This window comes from Ranitomeya variabilis, chromosome 2 (genome assembly GCF_051348905.1).
Source record: "Ranitomeya variabilis isolate aRanVar5 chromosome 2, aRanVar5.hap1, whole genome shotgun sequence".
NCBI classification, from domain to species: domain Eukaryota; kingdom Metazoa; phylum Chordata; class Amphibia; order Anura; family Dendrobatidae; genus Ranitomeya; species Ranitomeya variabilis.
Window position 1 is genome coordinate 790,777,561 of NC_135233.1, and position 26,391 is coordinate 790,803,951.

The 26,391-nt window shown below is 43.3% G+C and overlaps 1 protein-coding gene across 2 annotated transcripts in view; it reads right to left on the reverse strand.

The window, feature by feature from the left end:
• Positions 1-1,305: 1,305 nt before the first annotated feature.
• IRAK1BP1 (interleukin 1 receptor associated kinase 1 binding protein 1) overlaps positions 1,306-26,391 on the reverse strand; it is a 40,663-nt gene continuing 15,577 nt past the window's right edge. The window contains exons 2-4 of one of the 2 annotated variants that reach the window (XM_077289847.1): positions 17,456-17,521; positions 8,432-8,562; positions 1,306-1,675 (exon numbers count right to left, since the gene is read on the reverse strand). In XM_077289847.1, the coding sequence (XP_077145962.1) occupies positions 1,426-1,675; positions 8,432-8,562; positions 17,456-17,521 (447 nt within the window). In that variant the 3' untranslated portion in view covers positions 1,306-1,425. The remainder of the gene's footprint in view (positions 1,676-8,431; positions 8,563-17,455; positions 17,522-26,391) is intronic. The other variant, XM_077289848.1, reaches the window with a different exon arrangement.

Here is a 26,391-nt window from a genome sequence, read left to right on the forward strand (position 1 = left end):
AGGTAAAACTCACAGCAGGCGGCTGCAACCCTCAGCTGTCAGCAATGTTGGTTATCAAAAATAGAGGGGTCCCCACGCCATAGTTTTTAAATAAATTTTTTAAAAAAACAGTGTGGGGTCCCCCCATTTTTGACAACCAGCTAAGCTAAAGCAGACAGCTGGGGGCTGGCATTCTCGGGCTGGTAAGAGGACATGGCTTTCACGCCCCCCCCCAGCCAGAGTAAAAATAGCAGCCCGCAGCCGCCCAGAAAAGACGCAAATTCTGGCATTTTGCCAGGCTCTTCCCACTTGCTCTGTAGCGGTGGCAAATGGGATTCATATTTGTGGGATTAATGCCACCTTTGTATTGTTGTATTATTGTATGGTGAATAAACACACAGTCAGAATAAAGTTTTCATTTGAAATAAAACAAACACTTTTACTTTTTTATTTAAAAAAAAAAAATGTTATACTAACTAACGCGTAATTCCGCTGAAGCCCTCGTCTTCTGTAATAAAACAACAATATCCTTAACCTGTCCATCATTGTGTCCCACGCTGTATTCCATGTATGGGGGATAAACAGTTTTCAAGATGCGACCATCCAGGCTGAGAACCACTGGTGAGTGAGCTGATGCGCAGCATCACTGAGGCTGCATTCCCATCAGGGCTAAACAGCGGTGAGATCCCCACTAGCACCATGAGAAAGTCTCACAGTGCAGAGGCAAGTTCACCGGGAGAATCTGAACTAGTGGTGATGTCACAGAGGTCACTACCGTTCAGCCCGGCTGAAAATGCAGCCTCAGCGACTGGCAGTAACCTCGATGACTTTACTGCTAGTCACTGATGCTGCACTTGCAGCAACTTATTCACCAGTGGTTCTCAGCCTGGACGGTCGCATCTTGGCACCATCTGCCCGGCGGCAATGATTTTACCGTCGATCAGAAGCAGTGTTTGCCGCGTTGTCATGCACATGACAGCGTGCCAAACACTGGATGTTCGGTTCACCTATACAAGTGAATGGGGTTCGAGTACTGTTCTGGGATGACCAGACCATGTCTCTGTACGGTCAGACACTGTCATTACACAGTACACAGCAGAGGCACATTTATAAGATTATCTCAGCACGGAGACATTTGTTTTAATCAAATCCATTTGTGGAAGTTATTATTATTCCAAGATCTAGTGAATAATAACTTTTGTTTGTGCGAAAACCCCTTTAAAGATAATAGTCACCTTTATCTAGTCCAGACAAGCCCTTTAAATAAAAACAGTACAACATTATGATGCAATCTTAAATTTGGAAGCTTAGAAAACTTGTCAAGTGGGAATGACAAACTTTATATATTTTATTATATAAAATTAGAAAATAAATTAATCATAAAAATAGAGTAATGATAGATGTAAATCAGAAAAAAGTGTGCACTGTACTTGTAACATGAAATATTTAGCAGCTCTTTTTAATTCTTTCTTTTCCCTTAATTTCAAAAGTTGCAGATACTTTTGACATTGCGTAAACTGTAGCACCTTTTATTCTATGTTGAATGGAAGAAGACGCACAGTCCGCTTGATCCTCCCATTCTTTCATTTCCTCTTCTTTGATGAGGATTGCCTTTCCAAGCGACTGGCCAACAAGTCGACAAACATCCTGGGCTTTGCGTCGTGCATTACTTACTGCATTGAGACATACTTGCCTCCTGGAAAACATAATTAGACAGTTGAAATTTAACTTTGTACTACATTCTCTATTACTAGTAACAATGGACAAGCAATAAAGTGCATCAGGGCTGAGGAGTAGGAAACCCAAGATCCCGACTCTTATTTGTCTAGCACAAACACCTTCATAAATAGTAATAAATTGATTTATGAAAAATGGTAACATATACAGTGGGGCAAAAAAGTATTTAGTCAGTCAGCAATAGTGCAAGTTCCACCACTTAAAAAGATGAGAGGCGTCTGTAATTTACATCATAGGTAGACCTCAACTATGGGAGACAAACTGAGAAACAAAAATCCAGAAAATCACATTGTCTGTTTTTTTATCATTTTATTTGCATATTATGGTGGAAAATAAGTATTTGGTCAGAAACAAAATTTCATCTCAATACTTTGTCCTTTGTTGGCAATGACAGAGGTCAAACGTTTTCTGTAAGTCTTCACAAGGTTGCCACACACTGTTGTTGGTATGTTGGCCCATTCCTCCATGCAGATCTCCTCTAGAGCAGTGATGTTTTTGGCTTTTCGCTTGGCAACAAGGACTTTCAACTCCCTCCAAAGGTTTTCTATAGGGTTGAGATCTGGAGACTGGCTAGGCCACTCCAGGACCTTGAAATGCTTCTTACGAAGCCACTCATTCGTTGCCCTGGCGGTGTGCTTTGGATCATTGTCATGTTGAAAGACCCAGCCACGTTTCATCTTCAATGCCCTTGCTGATGGAAGGAGGTTTGCACTCAAAATCTCACGATACATGGCCCCATTCATTCTTTCATGTACCCGGATCAGTCGTCCTGGCCCCTTTGCAGAGAAACAGCCCCAAAGCATGATGTTTCCACCACCATGCTTTACAGTAGGTATGGTGTTTGATGGATGCAACTCAGTATTCTTTTTCCTCCAAACACGACAAGTTGTGTTTCTACCAAACAGTTCCAGTTTGGTTTCATCAGACCATAGGACATTCTCCCAAAACTCCTCTGGATCATCCAAATGCTCTCTAGCAAACTTCAGACGGGCCCGGACATGTACTGGCTTAAGCAGTGGGACACGTCTGGCACTGCAGGATCTGAGTCCATGGTGGCGTAGTGTGTTACTTATGGTAGGCCTTGTTACATTGGTCCCAGCTCTCTGCAGTTCATTCACTAGGTCCCCCCGCGTGGTTCTGGGATTTTTGCTCACCGTTCTTGTGATCATTCTGACCCCACGGGGTGGGATTTTGCGTGGAGCCCCAGATCGAGGGAGATTATCAGTGGTCTTGAATGTCTTCCATTTTCTAATTATTGCTCCCACTGTTGATTTCTTCACTCCAAGCTGGTTGGCTATTGCAGATTCAGTCTTCCCAGCCTGGTGCAGGGCTACAATTTTGTTTCTGGTGTCCTTTGACAGCTCTTTGGTCTTCACCATAGTGGAGTTTGGAGTCAGACTGTTTGAGGGTGTGCACAGGTGTCTTTTTATACTGATAACAAGTTTAAACAGGTGCCATTACTACAGGTAATGAGTGGAGGAAAGAGGAGACTCTTAAAGAAGAAGTTACAGGTCTGTGAGAGCCAGAAATCTTGATTGTTTGTTTCTGACCAAATACTTATTTTCCACCATAATATGCAAATAAAATGATAAAAAAACAGACAATGTGATTTTCTGGATTTTTGTTTCTCAGTTTGTCTCCCATAGTTGAGGTCTACCTATGATGTAAATTACAGACGCCTCTCATCTTTTTAAGTGGTGGAACTTGCACTATTGCTGACTGACTAAATACTTTTTTGCCCCACTGTATATATTACACACAGACATCAAAACAGGAGTATGCGGAGAATAAAGGTTTAAATAGTGATTTCTATTAGGAAATTGTTATTGGATAAACAGTTGTTAAAAGAAAAAAAAAAAGACAGTAAAGCGAATGACAGCCATGAGTGACATCAGAACCACAAATGAGCAGGTGAAATTTTCATAGGATGTGCTTTTATGTAAGACTAGCACAAGACCAACCCATTATTGCATATTTAACTCAGACCAAGTGGACATAAATAATGTATGGTTGGAAAGGGTACATCTTACCTATGTGGAGGAACTCAGGATGTCAAAAAAATGAATGACAAGACCCCCGACGAGCGTTTTGTGTATTAAGATTTCACTTTCTCTGTGTTAAATGTGTAACAATGGGTGGGTCTTGTGCTACTCTTACCTAAAAGAACATCCTATGAAGATTGCACTTGCTCAATTGTGGTTCTGATGACACTCACGACTCTCACTCATTTGTTTTTTGACACACTTTCTTACTAACTGGTTATCCAAAAAGAATTTGCTAATAAAAAGCACTATTTACCGTATATACTCGTGTATAAGCCGAGATTTTCAGCACTATATTTTGTGCTGAAAACGCCCTCCTCGGCTTATACACGAGTCAATTGTCCAGAACAATGGAGGGGGATGGAGGAGCAGACATCATACTCACCCTCCGTTGCTGCATCTTCGTCCCTGCATCTCCATTGTCATGGCGCCGGCAGCTCTCCTCTCCTGTGCTGAGCGGTCACGTGGTACCACTCATTAAGGTAATGAATATGAATGCATAAGAGCTTAGTTATTGGCTGCAGTGCTGTTGAAATGGCATCAGAAATGCAGACAACAAAAGCCTTGGGGAGCAGCAACGAAGACTCAGCGCGTGACCCAGTGAGGGTCAGACTAGCCGTTCGTTTTAAAAACAGACTGCACCCGGGGAATGGATTTTTTCGAAACTAGAAACCCCTTTAACGACCGCCGATATGCTTCGGCGGCAGTTAAGGGTACTTAAACCACAGTGCCGTTAATTAATGGCGCTGTGGAAAAAGTGAATAGCTCCCCCCAGAGTCGGATTTTCTCTGGGGTCTCGGTTGCCGGGGGTAGCCGAGACCCCAGAGAACATGATTCGGGGGTTTTGTACCGACCCCCGGGTTACAATCGCTGGTAATTAACCAAATAAAAAAAACGCGATTTCCCATTTAATTTCTCTGTCCTCCGATGTGATCGCACATCAGAGGAAAGAGAAATGGGGACCCCGATCGCCCCCCGATACTCACCTGTCTCCCCCGGTGCTCCTCGTGGCTCCCGATGGGCGCTGCCATCTTGTTCCGGCCAAAAAATGGCGGGCGCATGCGCAGTGCGCCTTCCGACCGGCACCCAGAAGGTCTTTGGGGTTTCGGCTGCCGGGGGTAGCCGAGACCCCAAAGAACATGAGCGGGGTCGGTTTTTACCGACCCCTGTTTTGCGATCGCCGGTAATTAACTGTTAACCAGCGGCCGCATAAAGAAAAAAAAAAAAGCGATGTGTCATTCTCTGTCCTCTGATGTGATCGCACATCAGAGGACAGAGAAATAGGTGGAATCGGGGACCCTGTTATACTTACCAGTGTCCCTGGGTCCTCCTGTGTCCCCTCCTGCCCGCCGGCTTCTTCATCCGGAAAAAAAATGGAGGGCGCATGCGCAGTGCGCCCGCCATGATCTGCCGGCCGGCAGCTAGAGGAGTTGGGGCTAAATTTAGGGTTAGGGCTAGGGCTAGGGCTAGGGTTAGGCTTCTTTCACACTTGCGTCGGCCCGACGTACCGACGCACGTTGTGAAAATTGCGCACGTGGGCAGCGGATGCAGTTTTTCAACGCATCCGCTGCCCAGTCTATGTCCTGGGGAGGAGGGGGCAGAGTTAGGGCCGCGCATGCGCGGTCGGAAATGGCGGACGCGACGTACAAAAAAAGTTACATTGAACATATGGAGCATCAGCGTACTCGGGATAAATTGAACAACAACTTTTGAGGTCCAATTTCTCCTGTTACCTTTGTAAAAAATAAAAACTTGGGGGCTAAAAAATCTTTTTTGTGGAAAAAAAAAATATTTTTTATTTTCACGACTCTGCATTATAAACTTCTGTGAAGCACTTGGGCATTCAAAGTTCTCACCACACATCTAGATAAGTTCCTTGGGGGTCTAGTTTGCAAAATGGGGTAACTTGTGGGGGGTTTCTACTGTTTAGGTACATCAGTGGCTCTGCAAACGCAACATAACGCCCGCAGACCATTCTATCAAAGTCTGCATTCCAAAACGGCGCTCCTTCCCTTCCGAGCTCTGCCATGCGCCCAAACAGTGGTCCCCCCCCACATATGGGGTATCAGCCTACTCAGTATAAATTGCACAATAAATTTTGGGGTCCAGTTTCTCCTGTTACCCTTGTGAAAGAAAAATGTGGGGGTGAAAAGATCATTTTTGTGGAAAAAATATGATTTTTTTAAATTTTCATGGCTCTACATTATAAACTTCTGTGAAGCAGTTGGGGGTTCATAGTGCTCACCACACATCTAGATAAGCTCTTTGGGGGGTCTAGTTTCCAAAATGGGGTCACTTGTGGGGGGTTTCTACTGTTTAGGTACATCAGGAGCTCTGCAAATGCAACATGACGCCCGCAGACCATCCCATCAAAGTCTGCATTCCAAGCGGCGCTCCTTCCCTTCCGAGCCCCGATGGGTGCCCAAACAGTGCCCCCCCCACATATGGGGTATCAGCGTACTCAGGACAAACTGGTCAACAGATTTTGGGGTCCAATGTCTCCTGTTACGCTTGAGAAAATAAAAAATTGCAGGCTAAAAAATCATTTTTGAGGAAAAACAAAAGGATTTGTTCTTTTCATGGCTCGACTTTATAAATTTCTGTGAAGCACTTGGGGGTTTAAAGTGCTCACCACACATCTAGATTAGTTCCTTTAGGCCATGTGCCCACATTGCGGATTCCGCTGCGGAATTTTCCGCAGCGGATTTGATAAATCCGCAGTGCAAAACCGCTGCGGTTTTTACTGCGGATTTATCGCGGTTTCTAGTGCGGTTTCTGCTGCGGTTTTTCACCTGCAGTGTCCTATTGGAGCTGGTGAAAAACCGCTGCAGATTCCGCACAAAGAATTGACATGCTGCGGAAAATAAACCGCAGCGATTCCGCGCGTTTTTTTCCGCAGCATGTGCACAGCGGTTTTTGTTTTCCATAGGTTAACATTGTACTGTACACCGCATGGAAAACTGCTGCGGATCCGCAGCGTCAAAAACGCAGCAAAAACCGCAACGTGTGCACATACACTAAGAGGTCTAGTTTCCAAAATGGTGTCACTTGTGGGGGGTGTTCCACTGTTTAGGCACATCAGGGGCTCTCTAAACGTGACATGGCATCGGATCTCAATTCCAGCCAATTCTGCATTGAAAAAGTCAAACGGCACTCCTTCTCTTCCAAGCTCTGCGGTGCGCCCAAACAGTGGTTTACCCCCACATATGGGATATCGGCGTATTCAGGAGAAATTGCACAACAAAATATAGTTAAATTTCTGTTTTTACACTTATGAAAATAAAAAAAATGGTTCTGAAGAAAAATGTTTGCAAAAAAAAGTTAAATGTTCATTTTTTCCTTCCACATTGTTTCAGTTCCTGTGAAGCACATAAAGGGTTAATAAACTTCTTGAATGTGGTTTTGAGCACCTTGAGGGGTGCAGTTTTTAGAATGGTGTCACACTTGGTTATTTTCTATCATATAGACCCCTCAAAATTACTTCAAATGTGATGTGGTCCCTAAAAAAAAAATGGGGGTGTAAAAATGAGAAATTGCTGGTCAACTTTTAACCCTTATAACTCCCTAACAAAAAAAAAATTTGTTTCAGAATTGTGCTGATGTAAAGTAGACATGTGGGAAATGTTATTTATTATATATTTTTTGTGACATATCTCTGTGATTTAAAGGGAACCTATCACCCCGTTTTTTTCGGTATGAGATAAAAATACTGTTAAATAGGGCCTGAGCTGTGCATTACAATAGTGTAGTTTGTGGACCCTGATTCCCCACCTATGCTGCCGAAATACGTTACCAAAGTAGTCATTTTCGCCTGTCAATCAGGCTGGTCAGGTCGGATGGGCGTGGCTTCTTCCCCCAGATATTGCGTAGTTTTCCGTTGGTGGCGTAGTGGTGTGCGCATGTCCAACGTCCCCAATCCTGCACGGGGGGGTGAAAATAGCAGCGATGTCCGTTATTCCATTGGTGGTCGGTGGGCGCGGCCATCTTCCTTTGGCCGCGCGTGCGCAGAAGCGGCGCTCTGCTGGCCGCGGCTTCAGGAAAATGGCCGCGGGATGCCGCGCGTGCGCAGATGAAAACTACGCAATATCTGGGGGAAGAAGCCACGCCCATCCGACCTGACCAGCCTGATTGACAGGCGAAAATGACTACTTTGGTAACGTATTTCGGCAGCATAGGTGGGGAATCGGGGTCCACAAACTACACTATTGTAATGCACAGCTCAGGCCCTATTTAACAGTATTTTTATCTCATACCGAAAAAAACGGGGTGATAGGTTCCCTTTAAGGGCATAAAAATACAAAGTTTGAAAATTGCTAAATTTTAAAGATTTTCGCCAAATTTCCGTTTTTTACATAAATAATCGCAAGTAATATCGAAGAAATGTTACCACTAACATGAAGTACAATATGTCACGAAAAAACAGTCTCAGAATCAGCAGGATCTGTTAAAGCGTTCCAGAGTTATAACCTCATAAAGTGACAGTGGTCAGAATTGTAAAAATTGGCTCGGTCATTAAGTACCAAATTGGCTCTGTCACTAAGGGGTTAAACAATTAATTAACCAATATTCATAACTGATATGTTTTGAAATGGTTTTTCTGCCCACTACGCAGCCCTGGATGACATTATCCTTTTATTTCCATGTCCAGTCATTATAATAAGTTTAATAAATACCTCAATGTTTCCATGTTCTCAGGAGAGTGATAGAATTGTGGTGAAGAAATGCAAACTGAACTGGACAGTTTTTCTACAAGCATGTTGCAAACGTTCTGCAGCTTTTCAAAATCCTTAAATACTACACAGACCTAAAACAAAAGAATAAAACAAGTTTATAGGTCCACATCTTTAGACATAAAAAACATAACACTGGAAATATTGAAGACTATACCTCTACAAAACATACCCTAGCCTAAATACGTTCAGTAGGCCATTATGTCATGTCGGACGCTGTTCAGACCAGGTCGTTCGACAGACAGCGGTATCTCCGCTTTTGACCACTATGCGCTCATTGTCGTCGGCTAGATTTTATCTAGCTGGTCCAGGGTTAAATTACCTGGTGCTCGGATTGGAAGCTGGGCCATGCCCACTGCCTTTAAATAGTTCTCCTGAACATTGGGCGTCGCCGATTATAGCTTCTGTCTTGTGCATGTTATCTCGGTCTGGAGTGGTGAGCTAGTAGTTGGAGTATCGTTGCTGGTGGTGTATTTCCCTTTGTCTTATTTGCTCCTTCCTATATTTGTATTTGTTTTGCCCTTTGCATTTATAGTGTATTCCTGAGTGACTGCGGCGTGGTGCTTATTTTTCCGTTATCCTTGTCTGTGCTAACTGGGTATTGGAGTGTGGACTCTTCACTGGGTGGTGGGTTGAGGTTTCAGCCTAGGGTTGAAACAGGAGATAGGGTGGAGGCTCAGACATGCACACCATCAGTGTAAACTCTGGGTAGAGGGTCAGTCAGGGTTTCCCTAGTCTGAGGGAAATCGCAGGGGCCCGGGTTATTAGCTCTATCCTACCTAGGTCTCCCGTGACACATTATGTGTCTTTATGAAAAGTGGAAACCCTTACTAAAACAAGTATGAAGGTTGCAATATACATCTGACAGTTCTGCAACTTCCACAGTCTTTGAATGGTGCAAGAGGATGCATGCTGATCCTACTTATCAGTGTATCCCATTTATCCAGCAGATAGGTGGAAACATACCTGTGTAAGGCGACATTTTGACGTATTCCTATGTGTAATAATACAATTAGCAACCCTTGCTGGATACTGATTTGCAGTTGTCTAGATCTATCTAAGGCTATAGTCACATTTATATCAGTAGGTTCTATCAGGAACTTCTGTTGCAGCTGCCATTACATTTGACTGAAAAGACAGCACTGCAGGCAGTCCTCTTTTTTTTATTTTTATCAAGAGATAGAATCCAATGAGATACGCCGTACTAGCATGTGACCGCAGAAACCAAAAGCAGACCAATTGCAATGATGCCTCTATGTGGTACGTCCTTGCTTCCAGGGTGTAAATAAAAACTAGAGAATGGGACAAGCAGCAGGAAACAAAGAGCAACAGTCATCAATGTCAGTATTGTAAAAATATGTCTTCACTGAAGATAGATTTAACCTGTGAATTGAAAATATTGAGTGACTGATTAGTCTGGAGGAGAAAGAAACAGAGTTCTCTGATAATATATACTACTATGTATGCACTATTAACCACAATAGAAAAAGAGCTTAAGTACAAGATATGTAAAATTCATATAAATCTTTATTGACCATTTTTTTTTTAAATTGCAACTAGAAAAAATACAAAATGCCGAGGCTGCAAAAAACCCAAGACAGTCTAGGGAGCCCTTTAATTCATCTTAAGCTCATAAGTAGAATCCTAATTAGCATAAACATATATAAAGTGGTAAAAGAATGCTTGAAAAGAAACAAATTTTGCTAAAGAGCATGCAAAAAATATGTAATCTTATAAAGTGCTATCTATATAATTGTCTAAGGGGTACTTCCGTCTTTCTGTCGGCAACTTCCGTCACGGAAATCCCGCGTCGCTGATTGGTCTCGCCAGCTGCCTGTCATGGCTGCCGCGACCAATCAGCGACGGGCACAGTCCGATTAGTCCCTCCCCTACTCCCCTGCAGTCATCTGGGTAATTTCGAAATGCATCCTGGGAACGGAAGATGGCGGCAGCCGTGCGCGCATCGCCAGAGCTTCGCTGGATCCCAGGGGGTGAGTATATAACTATTTTTTATTTTAATTATTTTTTTTTAACAGGGATATGGTGCCCACACTGCTAAATACTGAGTGGACAGTGTTACATACCGCTTGGCTGCTATATACTACATGGGCAGTGTTATATACTGCGTGGGCTGTGTGATATACTGCGTGGGCTGTGCTATATATTACGTGGCCAGTGTTATATACTGCATGGTCTGTGTTATATACTACGTCGCCTGTGTTATATACTGCGTGGGCTGTGTTATATACTGCGTGGGCTGTGTTATATACTGCGTGGGCTGTGTTATATACTGCGTGGGCTGTGTTATATACTGCGTGGCCTGTATTAACGCATCGGGTATTCTACAATATGTATGTATATATCAGCCACATAGTATATAGCACAGGCCACGTAGTATTTGCTATATACTACATGGCTCCTATATACTACGTGGCCTGTGCTATATACCGTATTTTTCCAAATAGAAGACGCACTTTTTCCCAAAAAAAATTGTGAGGAAAATGGGGTGTGCGTCTTATAGTTGGAATGCAGGCTTACCGGCACTGTGGCAGCGACAGAGGTGCGGGGATGATGTGGTGCAGTGGCGTGGTGAGCGGTATGGCGTGAGCAGGGTCCCTTCCACATTTGAGGTGACGCCGCGGCCCGGTATTGAAGGAGAGCAGCAGAGCTGGGTGAGTCACGGCTTTCCTGGTGGCGGCAGCCATCTTCCTGAGGCCGCGCGTGCGCAGATTGAGCTTTCTGCTTCCTGGGGCTTCAGGAAAATGGCCGCGGGTGTGGAGATTGAGATCTCGGCTTCAGGAAAATGGCCGAAGCGATCTCCATCTGCGCACGCGCGGCCTCCTGTGGCCTTTTTCCAAAAAATTACCGTAGGGGACACCACAATTCAAGGCTATAATAAGTATACACTCAATAGTATATAATATGTACTAAATAGTCACTAGACAGCATAAATAAATACCCACGCTGATACAACAAATCAATACCAGCAATAATACACATCAAAAAGTGGCAATGCCATAGCTTAATCCAAAAGGAATTGTCAACATATTATGCCCAGACAATGCGTTATCTGTCTACACAGAACTTACAATAAACGGCACAGTGGCCTAATAAAGGACAGAAATAATGATCTGGAGAAGTGTGACCCAAGATAACTATCTACAGCGGACCAGTGTGGATACTAAGTATAGTACCATGCAGAACAGTATATTTTACCTTGTACTAATGGCGTCCCCTCACCCGGCGCCATTGGTTTTAACTATGATTGGGATCGCTTCTTCTTCTCACATGCAATGATGTGGGATTAGTTGTTTGTATATGCTCAGTAGTAGAGATTGGCAAACCTGAACAGTAAAGTTCGGGGTCCGTACCAAACACCTACTGATCAGGTACGTGTGTGAAGGGTGTGAAGTCTCCATGCTTCTGCATTTTTAGGATTGCTAAAAGAGTAGGGGAGAACAATTTCCCTGCTCCCAAGCAATTTCACCAATATCACAGTTTTTAAAGGTGAGAGTCTTGACAGGCAAACCTTCCAATGGTTCAAAGAGGGGCTTGGTCAACACCTACAGGAACAGATTTAAGTCCCAGGGAGGTATTCTTAGCCCAGGTACTGGCTTGGATCTGTTACATGCCTTGATGAATCTAACAATCCACCTATCAGCCGCTAGATTATAGTTACGGAATATAAGGCTCATAATGCCGACACCTGCACCTTAAGATAGACGCATTTCCATACCCTTCTGGAGGAATTCTAATTTTGCGTTAATTGGTATTCTACCTTCCAAGGTCTGCCCCGAACTAGACAAAAATCTTGCCCAGGTTCTTCCATATATCTTAGTTATTACCGGGTTTCTTCTTTTAAGCAGAGTAGAGACTTAGTAAGTTCGGGGAAAAACCTTTCTGAATCAATAATGCCCTCTCAAACTCCAGGCAGTCAAATGAAGGCTAGAAAAAACCTTTTTGACTGTGATTGTCATCAATGAGTGAAACAGGCTGCCACGAGAGGTGGCGAGTTCTCCTTCAGTGGAAATCTTTAAACAGAGGTTGGACAGACATCTGTCTGAGATGGTTTAGTGAATCTTGCATTGAGCAGGGGGTTGGACACGATGACCCTGGATGTCCCTTCCAATTCTAACATTCTATGATCCACAATCTGCTGAAATACTGATTGATTCAGTTCCCATTCTCCTTGACTTCGTTAGTTCTGACTCAAAAAATCTGCTCTTTTGTTTTCCTTCCCCTTTATAAGCAACGCTATTAGTATCAAATGATGTTCGGCAATCTGAAAGATCTCCTCCGCCACCAACATCAGAAAGCGGGATCTCATGCCCCCCTTGATGGTTGATGTATGCTACTGCTCTCCGACTGTCAGACAAGATATGAACAGGATTACCTTGCAGGAAGGAAAGGAACTTCACTATTGCATTCTTTACTGCCAGTAAAAAATTCTCTTTCATTTTTCAACCAGGTTCCTTGGACCACACCATCCATGCGCTCCCCATCCATCCGAGCTTGCATCTGTTGTTCTTGCATCCTTGATCTGATATGACCAAGGGACACCTAGTGACAGATTTTCTATTTTCAGCCACCATGCCATGGAATCCAGTTACCGAGGAAAGGATTACCTTTCCCTCTAAACAGCCCTTGGAGTCCTTTTTCGCCATTTAGAATGTCCTAGTCACCAATGTCCAGATATAATGACTGGCACTTCTCAATATATACTAATCGAAACTCGGTCTAACCTAACAAAACAGCCGAAATGAAGCGATCCAGAACAGCAATAAAATACATTAAAGCTTTATTGTAAACAATTTTTATCACATGCATAAATGCCCAAGCACCCTAACAAAGTGGGAAGCTGAATAATGTATATCACACTCAGTAGTCAGTAATGCAAAGTAGTTAATACACATCCCTTATACCTGTCCGGTACATCCCTAGCTGCTACAGCATGCATATAGTACAGATGTATATGAAACCAACAGATAAAAGTAATATCTACCTGCAACACAGCGTCCCACATCATCGGTATTTTTTGCACCTGTGTTTTTGCCATCATTAATCGGGTCCGATGCGCCCTGCTAGTGCATTTCTTTGGAGGCTTAAGCAGGTAATCATCTCTGCTTTTTTCTCTGATTTTTTTCAATTTTCTGGAGGATTTTTAAGTCCTCTTTTTGTGTCTGTGAGCTTTTAATGCCCCTGCCGAAGACTCCCTTGTCTACTTCAGATATACATCCGCTTTCTTAGCAAGAGGGTCTTTAAGAGTGCCCAAATCTTCAAAAGGCATGGTAGATTTCTTGGATGATTTGGCCACTGCCACATGTATCTTAGGGGGTCTTATCCCAGTTGGCCAATTCTTATCAAATGGATACCTCCTTTTGGATGACGAGCCAGTGGACCTTTCGTTTCCTTTTTTTTTCCATTCCCTATTAATGAGCATCTTGATTTTCTCATTAACAGTAAATGTGTGCCTTTTCTTTTGTTCCAAACTTTCGAGCATAATGTCCTGGATCGGTCTGGGGGTTTGAGACTCTAATATACCCATGGTGGCCCTAAAGGCTTTGACCACCTTACCAGTGTCTTCCAAAGGAAAACACGGTCTACCCCCTGTATCAATATCAGAGGAGGAAGGAGAAGAGAAATCTGAGTCATCTCTATCTTCAGATATTACAGAATTGTCTGAATCTGCTGCCTGCAGTTTATTTTTTTTTCTCTTTTTTTCCCTCTTTCCTGTTGAATGAGTGATCTAATAGTCCTTAACTTCTGTCCTAGTTACAGATTTTAGAACCATGGCAAAGTTGAGGGTTTCTTCAGAGAGTCTTCTGAATGCAATCTGTGCAGAGCTTCTTCAGGTGTATGCTGGGCAAGTTATCCCAGCACAGAGCACATTCCTTATTTTTAAGCTTGGCGCTACACTTCCTTCCTCAGTAAGAATACAGAGAGAAGGGGTCCTATTTAACATGATAAACTTTCACGAAAGCCACTCATCACTCTGCCGTTCAGTCTAGGGTACCGGAGATGGAGGCTGGATCAGCTCGCATGATCTTTCTCCCCTGAAGGCGGTGGACTCACGACATTCCCTGGTCTTCTGGCTGGTCCTACTGCCACTTGTATGGCTGCTGCTGTTCCTGCCACGCTGCTGTTCTTCCTGCATATCCATGCTAAGCAAAAGAGAAAAGCTATCTGCATACTGGTGGTCATAACTGTAATATGAGCGACCACCACAGCCAAGCCTTCAGCACTTGTCTTCCAAACCCTTCACCGGAAACACCATCTCGATTTGTGCAGGGAGCTGTCAGGCGAGCCCTGCGCATGATTAGACCCGGCATTTTACCGCTGCGCTTCGTCATCAGGGTGCCAAATACAATACTTGTGCACTCTGCGCGTGCGCAGACCCAGGCAGCCATGTCTCCGGCACGCTCGACACCAGCCACACAAATCCAGCGTGTCACAGCTTGCGCAGACCCGGGGCTGCATGCCAGCATGAGACTTTATAGCAAAGAGGTCTTCTGTATGAGACCGCATACCACCAACCTCCTGGCCGGCAGCTACGTTTCCAGACATGCAGTGTCCCGGACCTCGGCAGATACCAGCCAGACCTTTTTATAGATTGCATCGCTCTGGATACAGCCATACCATCTATGAGTACTTTTTTACTAATATATATATATATATATATATATATATATATATATATATATATATATATATATATATATATATATATATATATATATATATATATATATATATATACACACACACACACAGTACAGACCAAAAGTATGGACACACCTTCTCATTTAAAGATTTTTCTGTATTTTCCTGACTATGAAAATTGTACATTCACACTAAAGGAAGGCATCAAAACTATGAATTAACACATGTGGAATTATATACTTAACAAAATAGTGTGAAACAACTGAAATTATGTCTTGTATTCTAGGTTCTTCAAAGTAGCCACCTTTTGCTTTGATGACTGCTTTGCACACTCTTGGCATTCTCTTGATGAGCTTCAAGAGGTAGTCACCGGGAATGGTTTTCAATTCACAGGTGTGCCCTGTCAGGTTTAATAAGTGGGATTTCTTGCCTTATAAATGGGGTTGGGACCATCAGTCGTGTTGTGCAGAAGTCTGGTGGATACACAGCTGATAGTCCTACTGAATAGACTGTTAGCTGCTTTCTTCTTGCCATAATACAAATTCCAAGTAAAGAAAAACGAGTGGCCATCATTGCTTTAAGAAATTAAGGTCAGTCAGTCCGAAAAATTGGGCAAACTTTGAAAGTGTCCCCAAGTGCAGTGGCAAAAACAATCAAGCGCTACAAAGAAACTGGCTCACATGAGGACCGCACCCAAAAAGGAAGACCAAGAGTCACCTCTGCTTCTGAGGATAAGTTTACCCGAGTCACCAATCTCAGAAATCGCAGATTAACAGCAGCTCAGATTAGAGACCAGGTCAATGCCACACAGAGTTCTAGCAGCAGACACATCTCTACAACAACTGTTAAGAGGACATTTTGTGCAGCAGGCCTTCATGGTAAAATAGCTGCTAGGAAACCACTGCTAAGGACAAACAACAAGCAGAAGAGACTTGTTTGGGCTAAAGAACACAAGGAATTGGCATTAGACCAGTGGAAATCTGTGCTTTGGTCTGATGAGTTCAAATTTGAGATCTTTGGTTCCAACCACCGTGTCTTTGTGCGACGCAGAAAAGGTGAACGGATGGACTCTACATGCCTGGTTCCCACCGTGAAGCATGGAGGATGAGGTGTGATGGTGTGGGGGAGCTTTGCTGGTGACACTGTTGGGGATTTATTCAAAATTGAAGGCATACTGAACCAGCATGGCTACCACAGCATCTTGTAGCAGCATGCTATTCCATCCGGTTTGCGTTTAGTTGGACCATCATTTATTTTTCAACAGGCAATGACTCCAAACACACCTCCAGGCTGTGTAAGGGCTATTTGACCAAGAAGGAGAGTGATGGGGTGCTACGCCAGATGACCTGGCCTCCACAGTCACCAGACCTGAACCCAATCGAGATGGTTTGGGGTGAGCTGGACCGCAGAGTGAAGGCAAAAGGGCCAACAAGTGCTAAGCATCTCTGGGAACTCCTTCAAGATTGTTGGAAGACCATTCCCGGTGACTACGTCTTGAAGCTCATCAAGAGAATGCCAAGAGTGTGCAAAGCAGTCATCAAAGCAAAAGGTGGCTACTTTGAAGAACCTAGAATATAAGACATAATTTCAGTTGTTTCACACTTTTTTGTTAAGTATATGTATTGTCTGTACTGTGTGTATATAATTTTTTACCGTACCTGGCAGACCCGGTGGTCATCATGATGACATCGGGTGACCATGATGACCATTGGGAGCCCTCTCCTAAATGTTGCGATCAATATCGATCACGGCACTTAGCAGGTTAAACCGCCAGGGGCGTGTGTGTGCCCATACAGCTCATAGCAGTGATAGCCGGAGCCCGGCTATTACTCTGCCTCACTGCCACGCACGATCAATAGGACGTACCTATACATCATTGGTTTGGGACCCCTGCCTGACAATGACATATAGGTACATCAAATGTCTTGAAGGGGTTATGGCTTGGTTGACATAGCCTTTTTTTTTCTGTTGTCAGTGGCTCCGTCAAGACTTGCATCTGAACCCCTCGCACAACAGGAATCGGGCATATGCATCATTATAGCCTAAGGCGCTGTCTGAGCATACACCCAAAACTCGTTTTGTGGGGAGTTTGGACGTAAGCAAGGACAAAGCCATTGACTGTAGGAGAAAACACTGTGTGAACCCAGCCTAAGAGGCGAGTACAATGGTTTTTATTTCCTAATGTTTACTGATGCTCTGAGAACCCCCTTAACATTTTGCTTTATAAGACAAAGTTGCTGAAAAAGTGTTGCACAGATTATTCCACCAATGGTTTGTTTGTACAGAAAGAGTGTTCTGCAATCATACCTCAGCATCCATTTGATATGAATTTGCTTTTCTTTCAATTTCCTTGGAAATAGTTATGTTTTCATCCTGGGCATTAAAAAAACAGAAAAAAAGTAGTCAAGTTCAAGCTATTCTGAGGCACGCTATGTCTAAGCGTCCCTCGATTCTTCACACAGAGCAAGCTGATTTCTGTAAAGATGATTTTTTAATTACATTTTCAGTAGTTTGGGATGTCTTTCTGGTGTGGACTTTGCAGGCTGAGGAGTGGCCACAAACTGTACAAACATTAACCCCTTAATGACCGGCCAAGAGATGCAGAAAGCGCGGAGGAATTTCCACAAGCAAATCTGCAACATGCGCACTTAGCCTTAGGAGGTTTAAAAATGTACCAGTATTTTTTTTATTTTTTCAAGGAAATTTACAACATTTTTTTAGGGACCTATCCAGGTTTGGAATGACTTTGGGGGTCCTATATATTGGAAAAACCCCAAAAGTGATACCATTTTAAAAACCGCATCCCTCAACATATTCAAAATTGCTTTCAGGTAGTTTATTAACCCTTCAGGTGCTTTTCAGGAATTAATGCAAAATGGCATAACAGGAATGAAAAGGTGTATTTTTACCACCCTAAATGTCGCTACCTTTGGAACAGGCCGCTATTTGGCCATGAATTGCCATGTCAAACATCAGGAACACACAATCATGATCTCAGGGTGCCGATGGGGATAAAGAGGAAGCCCCCACACTCTGTTAACCATTTATATGATGTAGTCACTATTGACAGCAGCATCTAAGGGGTTAAACAGATATGGACGGTGCCAACACTGAACTTGGCTGATGTAGTAAGTTGTCAGCTATAGCGTACAGCCGACAGCTGCTGGACTGTCACCTGTATGGGGAGGCTATACTCTTATATCTCAGGTCAGTAAAAAGACGTATTGGTGGTCATGAAGGAGTTAATAAATAGACCCTTATTTGCCACATGCTAAAATGAGCTGGCATTTTTCCAGCTCCAGAGTTCAGCGCAGGTCAGGCTGTAAGGGAGCGCAGCTTCAGTGACGGCACCGCTAGTCACTGAAGCTGCGCTGGCAGCATCTCCTTATTCACCAGTGGTTTTCGGCTTGGGCAGTCGCATCTTGGCACCGTCCTGGTTGAAAACTGTATATACCCCAGATATGTATTACAGCGTGGGGCACAACTACAGGTATGGGTATATTGTTGGTTTGTTGATTTTATTACAGGAGATCGAGGGCATCGCATGCATTAGGAGTAACAATAAAATGGGAAAACTGTGTTGTTTTATTTCATTAAAAAACTTTATTCTGGTTGTGTCTGTATTTAACATGTAAGGCTTCTTTCACACTTCGGTCTTCCAAATCTGCACAGGATCCGTCAAGGCGTTGAAATTACGGATCCTGTGCAGATTGTGGAAAACGTGTGCACTGGGCCCGTCTTTCTGACGGACCCGTCGAGGCTATGTGCACCTGTTTGTATATGGGTCTTCGCAGCGGTTTTCCGCTGCGAAAACGCATACAAAACACAAACCAGGTTAAAAAAAAAAAGTCGCAGTATTCTCACCTACCGACGTCCCAAGCAGCGATGCTCCTGGCAGCTAGCGTTCCTAGTAATACATTGCGAAATCTGGCGAGAAGTGAAGGACTCGCGAAACCGCGACTTCTCGTGAGATTTCGCAATGTATTACTAGGAAGTAACGCTAGCTGCCGGGAGCATCGGTGACGCTGCGCAGGAACGCCGGTAGGTGACAATATTGTGATTTTTTATTTTTATTTTAACATTATATCTTGTTACTATTGATGCTATATAGGCAGCATCAGTAGTAAAAAGAGAGAGAGCGAGAGAGAATTTCCCTGACGGGATATTCTTCCACGCATGCTCAGTTTGAAAAGACGGGACCTGTCGCTGGATTCCTGCTTTTCACAGTCAGCGATGCATCCTGCGCCCATAGGCTACTATTGTAGCCAGTGACGGGCAGCGCAGGATGCGTCGCTGACCGATTTTCCGACGTGCAGAAAAAACGTTCCTCTGAACGTTTTCTCTGCCCGACGGACCCTTTTGGTACACAGGATCCGGTGCACGACGGAAGAAACGGATGGCCATCCGTCACAATCCGACGCTAATACAAGTCTATGAGAAAATGCAGTATCCTGAAATTTTTTTTTGCAGGATCTTGCATTTTCAAAAATCAACGGATTGTGACGGGAGCTGAAAGACGGAAATGTGAAAGAGGCCAAACAAATATAGGATTAGTAATAGATAGGTGTCTTATTGACACCTATAATGTAAACCTTAGAAATGACACCTCTCCATTACTAAGCCGTGGGCTTGATGTCACCTTACAATACAAAGGTGACATCAGCCCCACAACTATTACCCCACTTGCCACCACTACAGGGCAAGTGGTAAGTGCGAGGCTAAGTGCCGGAATTGGCACATTTTAGGGATGCGCCTTTTAGGGGGTGGCTGGGAGCTGATGTTTTTAGCCGGGGGGGAGCCAAGATCCATGACCCCTTCCTAGGCTATTAATATCAGCCTGCAGTTGTCTGCATAGCCTTTGCTGGTTATTAATTATGGGGGGACCCCATGTCATTTTTTTGGGGTCCTCCATTTTAATAGCCAGGAAAGGCTAAGTATACAACTGTGAGCTGAAATTAATAGCCTAGGAAGCTCCATGGGTATTACCGCCTTCCCAGGCTAAAAACATCTGCCCCCAGTTGCTGGCTTTCCCTCTGCTGGTTGTGAATATTGCGCGGGAGCCAACGCCATTTTTTTCCGTAAAATAATCTTTTGTTAATTAAATACATGTTCAGAATGCTGGGATTTTTTTCCATTCCGTTCGTGATCCGATCCGAACTGGAAAAAAAAATCAGATGAACACACAATCATAGAATAACATTGGCCCGAATTAAATCCGATTTTTTTATCAGATTGAATTCGTCAGATTTCATCACAAGTGGGCATGAGCCCTTACTGGGCTGCTTGGTGTAGTTTTAATAAAATACCTGTTTTGCCTGATGTGAATGTATAAGAGCTAAGACTTTTGGGCTGTGTATAATCCCACCTACACTCCTGACTGGCAGCTTCCCGTGTACATTGTGCATTGTGAGCAAGCTGCTGATCAGTGGTGGGGGCGAGGTTACACTGCATGTGAGATGTAGTCAGGCAGTGAAAATATCTAGCTAATAAAATACTGATTGAACTGAACCTACAACACACAGCCTATTAAATGACACATCCCTGTAATCAGGCACTCGTAATAACCTGTATTATGCGGCTGCTCAGATTAAATAGCAAAAACCTGCTGACATTCCTTTTAAGTTGGCCACTGGGAGTACCTTGACTGGAATCTGTCAGGTTTATCCAACAATGCATCACTTAGTTTACTGAGTGCAGCAGTTCTGATAAAATTAGAGTGTTTAGATTTAGAATGAAGCAGAGCTGATGAAGCTAACCCCACCCACACCAGGCTCTCCATGTACAAAGTTTATAGTCAGTGAGGTGCTTATCACTGGAGGGAGGCTGCCAGACTACTGTAGTCCAGGAATGTTAAAGGGACCCTGTCACCTGAATTTGGCGGGACCAGTTTTGGGTCATATGGGCGGGGTTTTCGGGTGTTTGATTCACCCTTTCCTTTGGCATGCTTTTGGCACACAAAAATGCAGCAAAACTTGATACCTGCTTTTTTGGTGCGTTTTTGCCACCCATTCAAGTCGCTGAAAAAAACTGCTGAAAGAAGTGACATGCTCTATGTCCAAAAAAAACATGCAAAGGACAAAATCATGATGAAAAAAAAAAAGTGTGTGCAAGAAATTTCTGAAATCTCAAACTTCACTGGTACTGTAAAAAGCAGCTGAAAATGAGCATCAAAAGCGCCTAGTGTGAACTTAGCATTACAGATGTGCAGAAAACAGGTACTTGAAGGGGTTTTCCACTAGACTATTGATGATCTAACCCTCGGACAGATCTATAATATCAGACAGTCCCGCCATCAGTGCATTACTGGTTTATGGAGCCCGGGCTGGGTGAGACATGCTGCGCAGTCGAGCCATTGTATAAATGGCATGGCAGACTGTGTGGCATGAGCTAATTACTTTACTTTATTAGGCTGCCGTCACACTAGCAGTATTTGGTCAGTATTTTACCTCAGTATTTGTAAGCCAAAACCAGGAGTGGAACAATTAGAGGAAAATTATAATAGAAACATATGCACCACTTCTGCATTTATCACCCATTCCTGGTTTTGGCTTACACATACTGATGTAAAATACTGACCAAATACTGCTAGTGTGACGGCAGCCTTAAGCCCCGGGCCCTAGTCACTCACATTGTATGGCTGCGGAAAAGGGGGCTGGCTGCGCCTGACATCAGATGCTGTCGGCCTGCCCTCTGTTTCTAAGCTGACGGCTTGCCCTTTCAGCCCATTATACAGGTCCTTCTCAAAAAATTAGCATATAGTGTTAAATTTCATTATTTACCATAATGTAATGATTACAATTAAACTTTCATATACTATAGATTCATTATCCACCAACTGAAATTTGTCAGGTCTTTTATTGTTTTAATACTGATGATTTTGGCCTACAACTCCTGATAACCCAAAAAACCTGTCTCAATAAATTAGCATATTTCACCCGACCAATCAAATAAAAGTGTTTTTTAATAACAAACAAAAAAACCATCAACTAATAATGTTCAGTTATGCACTCAATACTTTGTCGGGAATCCTTTGGCAGAAATGACTGCTTCAATGCGGCGTGGCATGGAGGCAATCAGCCTGTGACACTGCTGAGATGTTATGGAGGCCCAGGATGCTTCAATAGCGGCCTTAAGCTCATCCAGAGTGTTGGGTCTTGCGTCTCTCAACTTTCTCTTCACAATATCCTACAGATTCTCTATGGGGTTCAGGTCAGGAGAGTTGGCAGGCCAATTGAGCACAGTAATACCATGGTCAGTAAACCATTTACCAGTGGTTTTGGCACTGTGAGCAGGTGCCAGGTCGTGCTGAAAAATGAAATCTTCATCTCCATAAAGCATTTCAGCCGATGGAAGCATGAAGTGCTCCAAAATCTCCTGATAGCTAGCTGCATTGACCCTGCCCTTGATGAAACACAGTGGACCAACACCAGCAGCTGACATGGCACCCCACACCATCACTGACTGTGGGTACTTGACACTGGACTTCAGGCATTTTGGCATTTCCTTCTCCCCAGTCTTCCTCCAGACTCTGGCACCTTGATTTCCGAATGACATGCAAAATTTGCTTTCATCAGAAAAAAGTACTTGGGACCACTTAGCAACAGTCCAGTGCTGCTTCTCTGTAGCCCAGGTCAGGCGCTTCTGCCGCTGTTTATGGTTCAAAAGTGGCTTTACCTGGGGAATGCGGCACCTGTAGCCCATTTCCTGCACACGCCTGTGCACGGTGGCTCTGGATGTTTCCACACCAGACTCAGTCCACTGCTTCCTCAGGTTCCCCAAGGTCTGGAATTGGTCCTTCTCCTCCACAATCTTCCTCAGGGTCCGGTCACCTCTTCTCGTTGTACAGCGTTTTCTGCCACATTGTTTCCTTCCAACAGACTTACCATTGAGGTGCCTTGATACAGCACTCTGGGAACAGCCTATTTGTTGAGAAATTTCTTTCTGGGTCTTACCCTCTTGCTTGAGGGTGTCAATGATGGCCTTCTTGACATCTGTCAGGTCGCTAGTCTTACCCATGATGGGGGTTTTGAGTAATGAACCAGGCAGGGAGTTTTTAAAAGCCTCAGGTATCTTTTGCATGTGTTTAGAGTTAATTAGTTGATTCAGAAGATTAGGGTAATAGGTCATTTAGAGAACCTTTTCTTGATATGCTAATTTATTGAGACAGGTTTTTTGGGTTATCAGGAGTTGTATGCCAAAATCATCAGTATTAAAACAATAAAAGACCTGACAAATTTCAGTTGGTGGATAATGAATCTATAGTATATGAAAGTTTAATTGTAATCATTACATTATGGTAAATAATGAAATTTAATACTATATGCTAATTTTTTGAGAAGGACCTGTATGCAGGAGTTGAGGGCACGAAAGTGATATAGTTTGCGCACCTGCCCAAAATAATTAGAGCCCCCTATAATATCTTGTGATATATATACATCTATATGTCCATATCTCCAAACAGGCAAGAGATCATCTTCCATAAATGTACAGAAACCACACTAAAATAATGTGAAATCAGAAATATAGATTATATAAAAATGACCACCACATTCACTGCTTAATAAACATGGAGATGAAGTGCACCAACTTTCCTCCTGTAATGCCAAGCAATCCTGCAACACCACAGACTGAAGGAGAGCTGCTGAAAGAGGGGGGCTATGATGGTCAAGCATTGATCAATGGTCCCCCCTATCGCTGGCCACATGCATGTTTAAATCCAAGGTGATAGACCATCAGCTTCATTAAAGAAGCACTCCAAAGAAAAATGGTATCCCCTAAAACTTCTAAAAATGTCTGCAATCTAGTGTAGTTATATTAAAATACTTATTGTACATTGATATCCTCCCAGCTAACAGAGTTGCTCCACTCCTCTATTGGGACACTTGACATCAAATCAGCCTAGCCAGATGACACTAGGGTTTATGTGTGGACCAGAATGTAAATCTTTGGAGCCTCGTTCTAAGTCTCCATTGGCTTACGCTGATGGAAGTATCGGCGGTCCCTGTGTGAGCCGACAAAGAAGGGGGGAGTTCACCTGACCCATAAGAGGACCATAGCGAAGCTGGATACTGGAGAATATGGCGTCGGTAACTATACAATACAACTACACTACAATACAGACATATTTGGAAAGGGGGTAACATTTTTGTTAGCAGTGCTTCTTTAATGAGATCTTCAGGAATTTATTATTTATTTTTAGTGCTATAATCTTTATGCTATACAATGTGACCGGAAAAAAACAGACATAGAATCTATGGATCTGTTTAGAATCTGCAGGAAAACTACCCCATGCAGGATTACAGTTGTGCACAAAAGTTTACATACCCACAGCAGAATTGTTGCTTTTTAGATTTAATTTTATAAATAATAGAACGATCTCACCCAGCGTTGCTGTTTTCAAGAAGCATTCGTAGGGCACCGAATGTCCGTGAATCCCGGGGGAGGCTTATCAAATGTCCATACAATACCCCGTTCTTAAGACAGACTCGGATCAATTCATCCCCAGAAATGCGGCTCCCGACGCGTTTCCCTCGGCTCTGTTCATCAGGGGAGACAAGACTTTTTACAATAATATGGGGAATAGATGCGCGGTGTCCATAACTCCTCTGTCATGAGGAAGTGGGAGCAACGCTGGGTGAGATCGTTCTGTTATTTATAAAATTAAATCTATGAAATTGAGGTATTTTTGTGACCTGTGGGCTGCAAGGTGATTGCGCCTTGTAACTCTTCTGGTAGAGCATAATCTTTAAGCTATTGTGATACGCATCTACCTTGCTCCTCCTAATTTCAAAGGAAGGGACTGTGTTTGGAATTTTAAATGGTGTAATTCACTTTGGTGTGTTATTATTTTTCGTTTTGTCTTCTCTCTAAACCGGCTGGGTCTATATACCCTACGGTATTTTAGTGGGATTTATTAAAGGTTAAATTTTAACTGTTGAGCTATATGTTTACCTTGCTGCTATACTCATACACAGTAAAAAGGTATAGTTACATGTGGGAAAGCCTGCTCTGCGTTACTGCATGTAGGTCATAATGAAGATGTATAATATATTGTAATCACATAGTGTCAAAAAGTAAATGACCAATGTGGCTAGCAACAGAAGAAGTTACATAGCACCTGTAATTAGGCTGCAGGCAAGGGCACACTGGGTCCGGGTGTCCACCCCAACGCGCATTTTGGATGCTTATCATTCATCAGGGAGCATGGCATGTGAACTTCTTTCACCTTTCTCTTATGTCTATGGCGACCGATCCGTATTTTGGTACGGTATTTATGCAAGCTGAATTTCATGATATAATTTAGATATATACCAATACCCTTAATATGCTGAAAATTTTCATGAGTTCCTTTTATAGCTACATAGGGGTACATGGGGTGTAATGCTGCAGCTATACATAGGGGTACATGGGGGTATAGCTCTCTGCTATACACAGGGGTACACGAGGTGTAATGTTGCCTTCTATACATAGGGTACACGGGGTGTAATGCTGCCAGCTACAGTGGGTATGGAAAGTATTCAGACCCCTTTTCATTTTGTTTCATTGCAGCCATTTGGTAAATTCAAAAAAGTTCATTTTTTCTCATTAATGTACACTCTGCAGCCCATCTTGACTTAAAAAAAACAGAAATGTAGTAATTTTTGCAAATCTATTAAAAAAGAAAAACTGAAATATCACATGGTCATAAGTATTCAGACCCTTTGCTCAGTATTGAGTAGAAACACCCTTTTGAGCTAGTACAGCCATGAGTCTTCTTGGGAATGATGCAACAAGTTTATCACACCTGGATTTGGGGATCCTCTGCCATTCTTCCTTGCAGATCCTCTCCAATTCCGTCAGGTTGGATGGTGAATGTTGGTGGACAGCCATTTTCAGGTTGCTCCAGAGATGCTCAATTGGGTTTAGGTAAGGGCTCTGGCTGGACCAGTAAAGAATGGTCACAGAGTTGTTCTGAAGCCACTCCTTTGTTATTTTAGCTGTGTGCTTAGGGTCATTGTCTTGTTGGAAAGTGAACCTTTGGCCTAGTCTGATGTCCAGAGCACTCTGGAAGAGGTTTCATCCAGGATACCTCTTTACTTGACCGCATTCATGTTTCCTTCAATTGCAACCAGTCGTCCTGTCCCTGCAGCTGAAAAACACCCCCATATCATGATGATGCCACCACCATGTTTCACTGTTGGGATTGTATTGGGCAGGTGATGAGCAGTGCCTGGTTTTCTCCACACATACTGCTTAGAATTAAT